This window comes from Coturnix japonica, chromosome 13 (genome assembly GCF_001577835.2).
Source record: "Coturnix japonica isolate 7356 chromosome 13, Coturnix japonica 2.1, whole genome shotgun sequence".
NCBI classification, from domain to species: Eukaryota; Metazoa; Chordata; class Aves; order Galliformes; family Phasianidae; genus Coturnix; species Coturnix japonica.
The window spans coordinates 1,832,554-1,848,408 of NC_029528.1; the positions used below are offsets into that span (position 1 = coordinate 1,832,554).

The window sequence follows — 15,855 nt, forward strand, 5'->3', positions numbered from 1 at the left end:
GAGGCCACCCGTGCTAATGCAGCAAAGGAGTAAGCGGGTTACTCTCTCACTGCATTTAAGAAAGGAAAAAACCTACTTTCTGAGCCAAATCCCTCCTGTTGATGCACTCAGCTCTCACCAAATTCGGGTCTGTGAGGGAACAGAGGAAGGGAACTGGGGAAGGGGAAAGACTGGGAGCTGCAGGGGGCATACAAAGAGGAGGGGATACCAGCAGCACCAACAGTGCTCACCTGGATGCCAGCAGCCCACTTTGTTTTCTCATTGCCTAAGTGCCTGTCTGCATCCTGGGAGCTCGATAACACCGAAGGGAAGTGCTGCTTGCTGGAAGAGGCAGTACATCAGCAGCCTGCTCCAGCCATGGCCACAAACCCCTGTGTCTGACAACGAAAATGCATTTCTGTTCTCTCCGAAAGCTATTTGACACAGTAGGTGTCCATGCATCACCACAAGATGAATGAGTGTTATGGCCATTATAAGTTGCTTTCATCTTCCATTCAGCTATAGAAGCTGGATGTCAATGCATTAATTACAATCCACAATGTCTGTTCATCACATTACACTGAAGTATTCAATAAACACCAATTAACATATTGGAGCCTTTCCACGAACACATCTTGCCTGACTTGGAGCGAATGGATTCATAAAAACACATCTTAAAACCAAATAAGGAGGAAAACAACAATTCTGTAACAAATTTAGACCTGGACACGCTATATTTTAGCTGATGACTGGTTGGTAAATTGCATTTAAAAGCAAAACAAGTCTATTAGCTCTGCCAGAAGATGCATTATGCTTCCCAACAGGCTCCAAACCAATCCACCTGAGTGAAACACACGTATGTTTGGTAGTTCATAATGCACTTGCACCGGCTACAGTGAAATAAAACCAACAGCAATTAGTGCCAAAACAAGTGGAGATGTGCTCACTCCCACATTCAGTACTCATGCCCATTTTATACCTTCTGAAGCCCATAAATCTCCATCAAGGTTTATGTCTGGGGCTGGAGACAGAAGGTGCAGACTCCTGCAACAGCAGACTCTGGCACAAAGCTCTATTTCTTAATATAATGAAGTGCAACAGCCTCTGATACCAGTGATGACCAAATGCAACCAGATACTGTCACTACTACTGAAACTGCTTTGCTTTTTTGTTCCAGAGGAGTATAAACCCAATTTAGGGATGCATGCGTATCATCTACCAATGGGAAAGTCCACGCATCCCCAACCAAGCATGGAGTCACAGTCCAGGATAGTCATCCTGTGCAGGACTTGCATGCTAAAGAACATGCCAGCTTTCCCTGAATCACTACAGAATGCCTTAGAAATGAGATGTGTTCTTTCTGATGCAGCAGAACTTCCCGGTGTGAGTTGGAAAGGGAAGAAGAGTTGGCAGCCATCAGCCTAGAACGCTGCTTTCTTCCAGGCAATCAGGCCCCACGGATGGCTCATTTCTAACTTAATTGTTATAAAGAGCAGGAAATGATGATTTTACATGTGGACTAACATCCACAAATGAGAAGACTGCCCTCAAGAGGAGCCCTCCCCTGAGCTTTCTGGGAAGCTGCTTTCTAGCAAGGGACACAGCACAGCATTCTCCTGCTTCATCATACGAGCATTAGCCAAAGTATTCCTTCCAGCCCTCAATTTTATTAAGAGTATTCAAGAGGACCGTGCTAATGGAGATAGATTAGACAACCAGAACAACATTAAGCCTGGACAGGCAGCAGTAGCGCTGCGGTTTCTCTCATCAGACTGCTACAGGCTCAGAATACAGCTCCCGAAATTTCACGGCAGAAATGATTTGTTTCTCCCCAGGCAAAGGGCTCCTTAGATCAATAGCCTTAGGGAGGTGAGTGGAATATAAAAGGGAGACATTCGTGCAACAAAATTTTTTAGGATTCTACCTACGAGAGCTATCAAACAGCAGCCGTGTGACTGGATATTCAACATATGCAGATGACAGCTTTTGTTGTAAAGAGGAACGTGGGGGTGGGGATGGCACTGCCTGAGTCCAGCTGATACACGGCATGACTGGTAATAGATCCTGGGCCCTCACAGCCCAGGGACAAACTAATATGCTTCCCCCTAGACCACACCTCTCCTTATTTTCTTTTCTTTTTTCCTTACCTATGTGAACAGCAGCAAGGAAATCCAGGCTGGGACTGCAGATTTAATTTTGGCCAAGTGGGGTTTGATGGATAACCTTGTGGTACGACAGAGCACTGCACAAAGCTGTTTTTTCTACACAGTTCAAATGAAGCATGCAAGACATGGAGAATCAGGTCACAGAGCCAGACAGGAGAAGAGACAGCCAAAGGAAGGCAGGTTGGGCAGCATCTTGCATCCTGCAACTTCAAAACCAGTCTCTGCCTGAATGCAATCTGAGCAGCAGCTCCATCAGAGCGGAGCCCTGCAATGAAACCACACAAAATCCAGGAAAGCCCCGTGAGATGCAGCTCGTGTTGAAGCACACCCTGAAAGCATGTTTTGAAAGTTACCAGTGTCTTTCAAGCTCCGTAATGTTCCATTTAATTTCGCATTTCAAAAGCACCTACCTATAGCTTCTATGATCACAGCGTGAGGATATTTTTCCTCTCCCTTTTCACCCTGCTCCTTTTTTTGGTGCTTTGCTTTGGAATTAATGTTATTCCCACTCCCTTATATGCTCCCACCTGTCCCCCCCTCCATACACCAGGGGAGGCTCAGGTTGGATATTGGAAAGAGTTTCTTCTGAGAAGGAGCAGAGAAGCACAGACAGCCCAGGGAGTGGGAGAGTCCCCATCCCTGGATGCAATGAAGGGAAGGGCAGATGTGGTACGAAGGGACCTGGTTAGAGGGCAGTATTGGTGGTAGGCGGATGGTTGGGCTTGATGATCTTAGAGGTCTTTTCCAACTTTAATGATTCTATGATTCCACAGCCTCTCCAGCAGTTCTTTGTGGCTGTGATAAAAAGTGCTGTGGTGTTTCATCTGGGTCAGCATCAGTGGGCACCTGCCAGCTTTTCTGTCGTCAGCTTTGCATGGCGAACAGAATGTCAACCAAAAAGAAAAGCCACAGACTGGCACATACTTAGCACGTGTCTTTTTGCTTCCTGGAAATCACAGCCACAGATCCCTTCTGCAGGCAGCAAGCTTCCAACAGCGCTGCTGGGATGCCCTAGTGAAGGCACAAGGTCTGAGCATGGCATAAAGCACGATGGTCAGAACCATCCTTTCAATTCATCCTGTTCAATTTCCAACTGCTTTTTTTTTCTTTTCTTTTCAGTTCCTATCAGGACATTCTGGATTTGTCAAGGAGATTTTCTCCTATGAAGAACACGGAATAATAACATCTCAGCTGTGGCTCTACATAAATCGTATCACTGCACTGGGGATACGGACTGTACTCAGTAATTTTCTGATGGCTGCTCTGGCATTTTGATTATAAAATTAGCACTGCAGCTCTGTAGTGCTATGCAGTATCAATGAAGCATGTGCTAAATGAAGCAGGAACCGGCTGATGGACAGATATCAGGGAGCAGTTCCCACCGGGGACCACTATAATGGGGCCGTTTCAGTGGTGGAGCTGAACCTAAAAGGCACCATCAACTCCAGAAAACAAATACAACACTAACCAAGGAGATGTAGTGGCAGCCAACGCATCTGAGGGAGACATTGGGTAACCTCACGGTATGTTAAGGAACAGTTTTGGCCTTCAAATTAATGGATCTGCTGAAGCAGTTGAGGAAAAAAAATAGGGAGAGCAAGTAGATGGAGAAGTTATGCAAAGCAGCCATGAGATGCCTGAAAGGGCGAACAGAGCACACGGCAGCACTCCTCAGATGAATGCACATTTCACAAGGCAAACACAGCTCTAGCACTTGCTGACCATCATTTCCTTCATTTTTAGCAGCATGGGAAGTCTATGTCTGATTGCAGAAACCAGTTCTGCTTTCGTAGGAATCGAATAAAGCTATAGGAGAGCCTGCAGTTCCACATCCCCAGCCCATTGAAAATGCAAATCATCACATATAGATCTCCACCGGTGGGATCTGAAGGTGTGGATGCCACTCTGAAGGGTTGTCAGTCATTTCATGAGCTCACCAACATTTGTATTTGCTGTTCACTGACGTAATTTCGTGTCTGCAAGCAGCTGAGAACGGTGTTATTTTGTGTGTATGAGATTGCTTCAGTGAACACTGCTGGTATGGATCAAATCATTCCTTGAGAAATGGCATTTGCCTGGTTTTATGCGCCACCGAATCACTCATAAGCGCTTATAAATATGTAGATATTCTGCTCCTGCAAGGGTGTGTGTAGACATTTGATACAGTTTGCACGACATCACCTCCGAAGCACAACTCCACACTGCAAACTCTTGCATTTAAAACCAAGATTAACAAATCGATGCACCCCGAGGAGCAGTTTAAAACCACCGGTACGCTGTATTCCTCTGAGTTTTCTTTGCTATTCGTAGAGAATGGATTTCCAATAACAACTTGTAATTAGTTCATTTTCTCTTATTCAGTCACTATATATTAAGCCCGTTGGCATTTTCCAGATGGCATCTTTTGAAATGAGAGGTATTTGAAAAAATACCGGAGATCAGCAATTCCCACTTTGGGCACCACCAGGATGGACACACTCTGCCTTAACCGAACAGCAATTCCTGACCAAATAACACAGAATCATTCCAACCATGTCTACCCTCGCCAGAAGTTTCCACTTTGGACAATGAGGTGCAGAAATCCAGCTAAATGGCTTTATAATTCTGCTTATTTTTGCTGTAAGAATGCACTATTACATGCATTATTCCAGAAATCCCCCTCTCCCCCCAGAATTGCCTTTATCCTCAGCAACACGGGCTGCGTGGGATCCTTTAAGGCAGCCTGGAGCCGCTCACATTGGCCAGCAAAGGAAAGCTCATTTTGTTCCCAAGCACTGTGCATCACCCCAAACACTGCCGCCAACCCAAAACACCGCCGCGCTGCTCTGCTTGCTGAGGCGTGTTTGAAGTCTGGATATCACATCGCTCACAGGAGAAACAAATCAATGTTGGTAAGCTAATGAATTATTTCCAACTCCGTAGCAATATCTGCAGCAACATGAAAGAAAAATCACATACAAAGGAGATTGCAGCCGAAGAGGCTGAGCACGGTGTGCAAACCATCAATATTTCAGGGCTATGATTTGATCCTGTAGATAACTGATGCTACAACATTGCTAAAGAGAACACCTCAAGCAAAACATTTTATCTCGCAATATAGTTGTCCGATATGATTAACCAGGCTTGACCAATCTGGCTGGGAGATAGCAGCAACACATGTCCAGCCCTATGTACCACACCAATGGGGAGGACAGGGCTGCAATGCACAGACCTGGACTGGAACTCGCTCACAGCTGCAACTACTGCTGGATACCTGGGCTGCCAGGCACACATGGAATACATTGATTGCAGACATTTCCAAATACACGTGTCCATTCTCCTCAAATACAAGTTATTTCTATCTTTCCTTATATCCTGAGAATAGATGCTGTCCCCACGTGCCCCGCAGCCCCTGCTCAGTCTCTGCTTCTCTCCCCAAGCGCATCTCTGTCTGTCCTGGCAGGCATGAAGCCTCAGGGCTTGGCTGACAGCTACAAAGCTCCAACTTCAAGTCATTTCCACTGAATCACCCCTCAAAAATAAATCTGCTTTATAGTCTGCTCTGCAGATGGGGCTCAGGAGGACGCCTGGAGGAGTCAGGGAAGAACAGCCCCATGCGATTTACTTACAGCCTGATGGAAAACGGAGCTGCATGAGTTTTAAGACCTCTGAAGGAAGACTGGAGCCCAACCCACTGTTGCTCCGCTGCACTGGCACCGATTTATCCAATAGCCATGCCTAGCCCTGTCTCCTAATGCCTTTATTTGCCCAAATTCACCCACAGTACGTTGTTCACTAAGCATTAAGGGCAGTTAAACACAGGGGAAATGTGAATTAAAGCAAAACAGGAGAACAGCACAAGCTTCTTACAAAGGGCACAACAGCACTGTCAGGGCCAACACCAGCACGTTTAGGGTGAAAAGAGCACACTGACCTCGCAGTCTCTTCTGCACTCATTCCTGCACTAAACGCGCTCCGTTTAAACTGTGTTTGTGTTCTTCAGATAACAGCACATCTCACAGCCAGCAGCATTTCCCTGCTGTCAGAACAACAGCCATGGGGTAGGAAGGATGCTCACAAAAGGCCTTTTTGTGCTTCCTGAGATAGTGCAAAACACACAGGCAAGCTGTCAGAAGGGTGTGCTGCTTAGGAGAGTGCCCTAGTTGGCAGGGAGCTAGAAGTTAAGGGGATTTTATCATAGGGTTAATAGCTTCTTATTAGCTAAACAATGTTGACAAGATAAAGCCATTTTGATGGAACGCATGTTTTCCCTCTCTTCGACATATTTGTGTTACAAATGGACCTGTCCACATTGATGCTAATATAGATCCAGAAGATTACAATGATTTTCTCAGCTAGGCTTTCACATCTGCCAACCCGCTACTTTCCCATTAGGGAAGACAACGGGAAAGCCAAAAGTGACATGCCTAATTCTAATGACCTCCAGTCAGACGCTGTTCCAGAAGTTACATCCAAAAATCACTCATCTGAGTGTATTTAAAGCTCGACTCAGCTGGGTGACGTGCTTGCCAATTTCCTACACCATCTCCATGCTGATTAATTAGGTGCATGCTCTGCTGTAGTACTGATATACGCTAAGCTTCTTATTTATTACCCATCTATTGAATCCTTTTTGAAAATATCAATAAGAAATTAGGCAGGTATACTTAGTAGTACATGTTCTATTTCAAGAATGTGAAAATATTTCAGTTCAATATCTTAAAAATGAATTTCTTTTCATTAGGGCCCTAATCCTGCTTATCTAATAAAACTTACTGATAAGAAATTAGAAGACGCCTAAAATTTGTCCTTTCCAGAGCTGTCAGGAGAACATTTAAACTGTCTCAGATGTTACTCATCGTGTATGTATGATTAGGATGATTTGGAAAGTGATACTTTAATCCTCTGCTAATAGATCTTTCCATTCATCCTCATACACAAAAGCAGATTTCTCAAAATTGTGTTCTTGGTATTCAGGGATAAAAGAACTTTCAGAAAAAAAAAATGAACAGATTAAAGATGATACATTAGAGAGGGTCAGCAGGAGGGCTGCTATTTCCAGCCGCAATCTGATATTCTGCATTGAGATATGTACATAATTGATTATCGTGATTAGAAATGATTATTAAAAGAAGCACCCACTGCATGTAGGAGTTGTAATGGTAAAAGCAGGCTTCAGTAAGGCGAGGTGTTGCATTTCTTCTCACCCACCCACACAGTTTTCATTCACTCTCAGCAGACCAGCAGGGCATGGGATCAAAGATACCCTTTGGATCTCTGTGGGCCCCAGAGGGAGAAGATGGGTCAAGAAAAGGCAAGAGTGAACCATGGAGCGAGAAGGTACAATTCTGTGGCTCTGTAAGCTGCAGGAAGGCCATGAGAGTCAAGACAATGAATTGTGATTTCAAAAGTATGGCAAGAATGACAAATTGCAAAGCTCTCTGCTTTGTCAAGGTCATCTTCAAACCTTTCCAAACTGCAACATCACGACGGAGTGTGGCACACTGACACAAACCTAAGAGAGGTTTTGAGAGTATAAATCAGATTGAGACTTCCTGATGTCACTCCGAATGTTTGGTTCCTCAATTTGCAAAGCAGCCATCCCTGCTGCTGGCACACAGCAATAAGCAACTTGGCTGAATTCTAAGCAAATGAAAGCAAAAAAAATGTACTACAAAACTACTGTTAGGGGCCGGGTCTGCCTCATAATGAAGCACCAAAGCTCATAAACATATTGTTGTGAAGTTGTTCCCAGACAATGAAATAAAGTAAAAGAAGACAGACTTTAACCAGGCACTGAAGTTAAGTTAGAATCCTGTAAGGTTTCTAAAGCTGCACGCAACGTGCTTTGTTTCTGAATTAAAAACCAATGGCCAATAAATGCTCTTGATAAACGCAGGGATTCTGGGAAATTGAAAATAGAGAATCTGAACTTTAGTTTCTTTTAATATTCAAAATCCTTTTGATAAATACTCAGTATGCCACGCTTTTTTTGCGATAATACTTCTTGCAGGTTATCGATTATTTCCTCTGTTCCTTGGCTAATATTTTGTACCTGTCCTATCTTCAATGGCCTGCTTAAAATTCACTGAACCAAGAACTCATACAGATGACTTGTGGAATTCAGCTGCAAGTTCCTGTGACTTTGAGAACGCGTTGATCCAAACACGCTCCCAAATAACTGCATGTCAAACCTTTATAGCTGGGGTAACTCACTTTATCACCTTCTTAACGGATGAAGTTTTATGTTTTACTGCATATCTGCTGCTTTGAATGTGCTGTGCTGAATTAAATATAGATGTGGTTCAAATAGCTGCATGATGATTACTGGGGCTAGTCTTAATGCACATTAAATGTTATTATCCAAAGTTGCTTTTTTTCAAGAAAACAGAAAAACCTTCTCATTAGAAAAGAGGACTTGTTTCCTCAGAGGTATTCAGAGCCACATAGCTACATACATGGCCACTACCCCAACACCTCTCCACAGCCACCAACGAGACGCCATCAGCCCAAAGTACGAGAAAACCTACCAGAACACTGAGTCCTACACACTTTAACCAACCTCCTGGCTCTTGCCCATCCCTTGGAGCACAGCCATCTTTAGAAACAAGCCTTTCATAGTGATTGGTGCAACATTAAATACAAAAAGGGAACATCTTTGCTGACCACATCTGGGCAGACAGTGCTGCCATCTCAGATATTCACTTGCTTTCAACACTGAAGATGGGCAGAAGCATCAGGACTTACGGAAGGCCGTGTAGAGCTCTTGCAGGGTTAAGTGCCCATCGTTGTTATAATCATCAAACCGGAGAAGGTCTTCCAGTGTACAATCCAATAAATCATCTTCCAGATCCTCTTTCTTCATTACCTGCAGCAAAGAAAACACTCAACCTCGATGTAAAGCTACGGTGGCTCTGTGTCACTCAGATTTGCCATCTAATAACCCTCGGGTATGTACCCCCATCCCCCTCCACAGAGAGGCACGGAGGATGGTAACAACTTGGTCTCCAGCACCATGAAACCCTCCAAGCTGGAGCTCTGACTTGGCACAAACTCGGCTTGGGGTGCCAGCTGCTGGCACTGGTGCATAAGAATCCTCTGAATGCCTCCAAGCAGCAAAGGCTTTGGAGAACAGCCGCTTTCGTAAGCCAGCAGATTGGGACCAGGTTTGAAGGGCAAAGAGAAAAAAAAACAACATTCCACAAGCGCTTTTACCTTTCCCTTTAGGACTAGAACAGGCAAGGGATGATGGTATATTCAAAATGAATATGTTTTCTCAGTTCTCAACAGTTTGTTTCTTCTGTATGCTAAGGATTTCACACCTTCCACACAAAAAAAATGAAGAGAGCTTTGAAAGTCATACATCCAAGTTAGCCAACAGCTAAACTCAGACCTAAACATAATGAAAACAATGGCTTCTCTCAATTTATTGTGGAACATTAAGAAAACTCCTGAAATATTGCATCTCCCGTGCAGGAAGGCTTTTGCTGCAGCCCAGAGACTCTTATTTACTCCTCTAGTCTTGGCCCATTATATTGAAGCAATTTAAAGTAATAATGCTAAAAAAATGACCCTTCACCTAGCCAGTAAAAATGTTCAATAAAAGCGAGATCAACCATAGCATTCAAGATCAATCTTCTAAAGATGGAAATTTCCCTCTGTCTATCTCTGTATTGAAAATTGATCAGCTTTTCATCAGACTACAACTTTTTTACTAGTCCTTTTGATTTAATGTCAGGAGACAAAAAAAAACCAACACGAGACACTTCAGCTGCAATGTGTTCAGTAGATTTATGAATCTGACTGGAAAATACATTCAGGTTTTAAATGGAAATACTATTCCAATTACTACCTTTGTTAGTAGCTTTGTACACCCATGGCTGCAGGACTGCGTGGGTGCTTCACACTGCTGGGCCCAGAAGGAAACAGTTCAATGTAGTCTGCTGGCAGTGAGGACACAAAGAGGACTCTGCACAGAAGGGATGGATCATCTGCTGTCACTCTTTTGCTCAAAGCAATTGTGTAAAGGGATATCAAACAAATAAGCAAAGACCCCCACTGCATCCCAGTGCTGAAGGCTGCCCAGGCACTGAACTGTCCTTGCCACAGGGACTCTACTTCCAGTTTCTCCTTTGGGACAAATCCTTCTGCACTGAGCCTCCTAAAGACCCCTTCCAGGCTTTAAAAATGACACTGTTTTGTTTCTTGTTTTTTGCTTTTTCTTTCCTGCAGCAGTGTGTGTTACCTGCCTTGGGTTTTTTCTTGCAGACAAGGTTATGGTGCTCGAGAGACTATTTTTCTTTTAAATAAAACAAAGAAAATGCACAACAACAGCTCATCCAGCGGCCAGAGAGAATGAGATCACATGCCTCCCTGTGCACTACGCTCATTTTATCTACCTCTACCCATGGGCAATAAAACTCCAGTCTTCGAAGGAACTTTAAAGTTGTGGTGAGCTTCAGATTCAAAGAGCTGACACAAATCAGTCACAGATCTGCCTCACAAGGCAAGGAAGTTTCTCTTAAAACTATAATATTGAAAATTAAAAATTGCTCGTTGCTTAAAATAATCCCTTGGAAATGGAGTGAATAAACCAGACAGCTGAAGGCAGATGGAATTCATCCTGGCTTGGAGTTAACAAGAAGAAATAAAGATGGTGTGAGCGCCCCAGGGATCAGGTGGTGCCCAACACAGCCCCACCTGCCCAACTGCCCCAGTGGGGCCCACAGCACAGCAACTCAGTTCAGGCTTAAAGGCATCCCCAGCCTCTCTGCACTCAGCATTACCTGGCGTTGCTTTGTCTTTCAAGAGGTGCTGATACTTTGTCAGCCTTTGTGTGTCTGTAGAGGACGTGTGGCTGAATGGGCTCCCAGCTGAGGGCTGGACTGCGCCAGTTCATTACATTGCAGAAAGCAACAGGGCTGCAAACACATTTATTGAGTTTGATGATATAGTTAAAAGAGAAGAATTAAAAAAAGAGGAGCAGCCAATTCCTCTGCTTGCTGTTGTGCCTGGAGCCCTCTCTGTGCTCTCTCACATCAGCAGGTGAAGCCCACAGTAACTTCAGAGCAGACCTTGAAGAACTGAATCTGGCTCTTTTAAAATGCAGGTCATTCCTTCTTCCTAATGGCAATGGCTTGCAGGATGCCAAACATTTATTTCCATAAAGCAAGCTGAGTTTAGTACCCTGACAAAGTAAATTTCTTGTAAAAAGGGAGAGAAATGGAGAGTAGAAAAGACACTAACAGACACTCAGATGTAACTGTGCAAAAGCTGGCTTTGAATTCAGAGAGAAGTGCTTTCTTATCCCTAGCCATGACTTTATAAGAAATTGCTGAATTCAGATGAATTATTGTATATATTCATAGCTCATATCTAAGGGAATTTATGCTGACACTTTGCATTGTGCAGGCAGGACTGTGCATCATGTCAACAGCTTTAGGATTAAAATTCAGAGCAAATCCATTGCAAGTGGTCCTGCTTGGGGAACAACCAGCTTGTTCTGTCCTGCTTGCTCAAAGAACATAGAGAACCACAATGTCAACATGGGGACACTCCCCCACATCTGGTACAGTGCTGCTGCTCATATATATGAGTCTGTTTTGTCAAATTTTCACACTAAGAAAACAAGTTTAGGATACAACGTAATCAGCACAAGTGCCTGCACTGGTTCACTTTACCAATTAGTTTAATTCCAACAGCACAGCAGGCCCATAATTAGAAATAACAGATTCTTCAGGCTCTCACCTTTTCAAATGTTATTAGGATCAGCTAATCAAGATTTCACTATCTGCCACACCCTGGCAAAATAAAACTCTCAAAAGCATTTTGACTTTACTGTCTTGTCACTGTATGGACCAGAGGAGAGGAGGAAGAAGGAGGGGATTTCTTCTGAACTCACACAGAATCAAAAGCTACCTGGAAATGTTTGAGGTGTCTGCTAGCAGTGAGGATTATCAGCTGTTCTCAGGAGCAAGGATGATGCTGGAAAACTGCCATGCTGTTGTTGTGGAGGATCACCAAGTGTTGGATACCACAGCAGAGATGCAGAGGTAGGTGTGGGGGCTGCAGCATCACTGTACAACCAACCTCTCCTTTTCAATGAGAAACACAACCTGCTATGCCACTCCACTTGTACCCAACACAGCACCCACCTGTGCCAGCTCCGAGCTGCTGAGCTGCCCATCCCTGTTTGCATCCAGGTGCTGGAAGAGCTCCTCCACCAAAGCACGTTTCTGAGCGGCCCTGTCGGCAGATGGGCGGCGCGGTGGGGCTGAGCGCTGCGCCTGCAGCTCCAACAGGACGCTCTTCAGCTGCCTGTAGCTGGCCATGGTGCATGAGTCACCTGGAAGAGAGGGAGGAAGGGCTGCGTTACTGCACGGGGATCCTTTAAGGGACTCTGAAGCAATGATAAATAAGGCACAGCCTAAGCCGGGCTGTCTGCACATGTGGCATCATGCCAGGCTGTGCTTTGCAGCTCCTGCAGCGGTCATCCTTTGTAGGAGCTGACAGTTTGGCCAAGCCCTGCTGTCAGGGCTGTCTCCAATACGTTGCCTTGCACATTATAGGGCTTCACTAACAGACTCCCATACTTAGTTTCATGATCCCCACCCGTATCAAATTTGCTCCACATCTGTCTAAATATTATCTGTCCAGTGATCACAACGTGAAAAATAAATCACAGGAAGCTGGTCAGAGATAGCTCCGTGAACACAAACACTCCAGTGTTACCCCATGCAACACAAGGGACTAACCCTTTTGGGGTAGAGGCATGAAGCCCACAGGGACAGCAAGTACATCTCACTCTCAAGGTGTTAGAGGAAGAAGAAGCCTCAGACACAGCACGAGGTGCCAGGCTGGTGGGGGAGGATAGCAAAGAGCAGCCTGCTGCCTGCAGTGACACTTCATGCTGCCACAGCCACCTCCCTCAGCCCCTGACTGGGGAAAAACGTCATGATCAGTGAGAAGCCCTCAAGCTGCTCACTCTGAAGTGACACCAGCCTGGCTGGAGCAATGAGACTGAACCTTTGCGACCCTGAAAAGCTCCCGCTGTGCTGATGGCTGCCAGCAATGCTCTGAGCAGCGCCCCGCTCTGATTTAAAGGCATCCTCCTAGGGAGGAAGCTGACCCTTGTGCCCAGAGCACCAAAAGCTCTATTGCCCTTTTCTGTTCTACTGCTGTCTGGGCAAAGCTTAGCAGAACGAAGTGTGGTCACTTTCCTGTTGGTGCAAACCTGTTTGCTTTAGTTTAAAGTACAGCAATGCCCACTGCTTCTGCAAGATGCCCTCTTCTCTGCATCTCTATTCTCTGCATTGGCAGTTTTGAAACAATTCTGTTTCATCTCTCATGCTGGACTAAATCTGAGGGGTCTCTCCACTCTTTAAGGGACAATGTTCTTACAGATCAGTTCCCCACAGACTTCAAACATTAATCCTCTGAAAAATAACAGGAGTTTGTCATACTGACCACCAGCCTTCCTGTCCTTTGATTGCTGAGCTGCATCACTTTTGGACCCAATTAAAATCCCAGGTGGGAGGCATTTCTCTGATAGCAAATCCCTCTACTGGCAAGGTTTTTTTTTCCCTTTCCTATTCATTGCCTCTAACTTCCAAAACATTGCGACTTGAGAAGGTGGAAGGGGACAGAAGGGCTGGACATGCACCTGCCACTGGGCTCAGCACTGTGCTGCTTTGCCAGCAATAACCACACAGCCAGGCTCACTTCCCATCCTGAACTCAGACCATTCTAGAGGAGAGCTCCTCACTGCCCAGTGACACTGAGCAGCCAGAACATTTTGCCTTCTCTCTTAAACAACCACCAAAGAGCACAGGAAGGACAGGGCTCCTCTGCGACTCAGCTGCTATCAGTCTTGTTTATTTGTTTTGCCCTTCCCCTCACCCCCATTTGATAGCTATCCTGAACATGGCAAGAAGAAACATCTTCCTTACAATCATGTGCTTATTTAAACGAAAACTTGATTGCCTTCTCCAGCGCAATCACACAGTTTTGCAGTCTTGTCATAAATACAGATTTAGCTACTTCAATAATTGCTTTTCGCTGAGATGAAGCTTTCTTTTCTTTCCAGTCAAATCTTAATTCTAGAGATGTATCTTAGGCTAATGAAGACAGGGAAAACTACTTAATTTGCTTCCCACCCTGCTCCTGTGTGGTGCTTCCCATTTGCTGGATGCACCATGATGTCCACAGCTGCACTGCTAAGAATGGGGAGATGGTGATCTCCTTCACATCCATACAACCCCCCCCTGCTCTATCCACATTCTGACAACAAAGACGCCCCCAAACTGCACTTCCCCAAAATGAAGAGTCTCATGCGGCTGCAGAACAGCCCAAGGTGCCAAAGTGGGGACTTCCAGAGTGATACAGCCGTGCTGTCACCTCCAGGCAGATGTGACTGACACGAAGAGTGAAATAAAGGAAACTGGAGGGAAGACAGAGCTGGTGGCAGCCACAGCAGTGCACCCCAAATGTTGCTTTGTGCTCACATCAAAACATCAAAAGACACCAAGCACCCATCCCAGAAGCAGGGTAACGCCAGGCTGCCCCACAAACAGTGAGGGAAGCCAGCAATAACACAATTACACCTTCTCTTTAGAAAAATAAGCAGTCCTGTTTCACATATTGCTTACACAAAGCACAGCTCTGCCCTGCTCACACTGCTCATCACCTTCCCTTTCCCCTGGAGAAAACAACGCTGCTCAGCTCTGCTGGATGCCGTTCCCTCGGCACCTCTTAGCAGCACGGAGGTGACAGACTCCCCAGCTCTCACACCTCTGGCCATCGTCCCCTGACACCTGTGACACATGAGCCTGGCAGTGATGCACAAGCAGTTGCTTCAGGACGAGGCACATACTGGCACTTGGTGGCACATCAGGTGCAAATAAAAGAGAAAAAGCAATAAAGTTCTGTCCTAGAGGTGCGAGATTCATCATTCGTGCTTGTTCAGTGGAACTAAAAGATGGATGAGAAAATGAGCCAAGGCTATTATAAAAAAGTGCATATAAATATTTAAATAATTTATATATTTAATCTCATTAGAGAGAAAACAAACAAACAAACAACAAGAAAAGCACTCCTAGTCGAAGGACACAGTCCATCTGACCCAACTTCCCAGTATGCCTGGCCAAAGCACTGGTTTCATAGCCATCCTTGTGTGGGATGTCAGACCCACACACAACACAGACCTGATGCGCCTCCAAAAGCAATGGGAAGGCACACTGCATGACCCTCTGCCTCTGCTCTCCACCAAGGACACACATAGGCAGCTTAGATCATTTGGCAAACCAGTGCTAAGGTTAACCAGGTTCTCCTGTTATAAAGACTCTTCCCGTCCTTACCAGACATTGCTCTTTTACCCTTAATCCGGCCACCTTCCCCATGGACTCAGCTCATAGTCCTTTGGGGCTGTCATATAGGTCCCGCAAAGCACAGCTCAGTTCTTTCTCTCCGCCCCCCCGTCCCATCTCCTGCTGTCAGTGACACTTATAATCTTCTTACACCGTGCCCAGGATCCATCAGTTGTTATCTGCTAAATACTCTCTTTAGGTTTCTTGCAGCACTGCTGTCTCTTCTACGTTTGCTGTTCTTTCAGGTATTATAACCACAGCTGCTGCTCGAACCACAGAAAAATCATCATCATGCCCTCTCTCATTCCCATTCTTGTCTGTGCTTTGCTAAGTGCCTCCAGCAGTTTCCTTTGCAACATGAGCTCAGC

General features: G+C 45.2%; 1 protein-coding gene across 6 annotated transcripts in view; it reads right to left on the bottom strand.

Annotated features, from left to right (window-relative positions):
* Positions 1–15,855, bottom strand: part of FSTL4 (follistatin like 4) — a 182,254-nt gene that overhangs the window by 79,799 nt on the left and 86,600 nt on the right. For all 6 annotated transcript variants that reach the window (XM_032447432.1, XM_015875595.2, XM_015875592.2 and 3 more), the window contains 2 exons: positions 12,278–12,468; positions 8,871–8,991 (listed from right to left, as the gene is read on the bottom strand). In XM_032447432.1, coding sequence (XP_032303323.1) covers positions 8,871–8,991; positions 12,278–12,468 — 312 coding nt within the window. The remainder of the gene's footprint in view (positions 1–8,870; positions 8,992–12,277; positions 12,469–15,855) is intronic.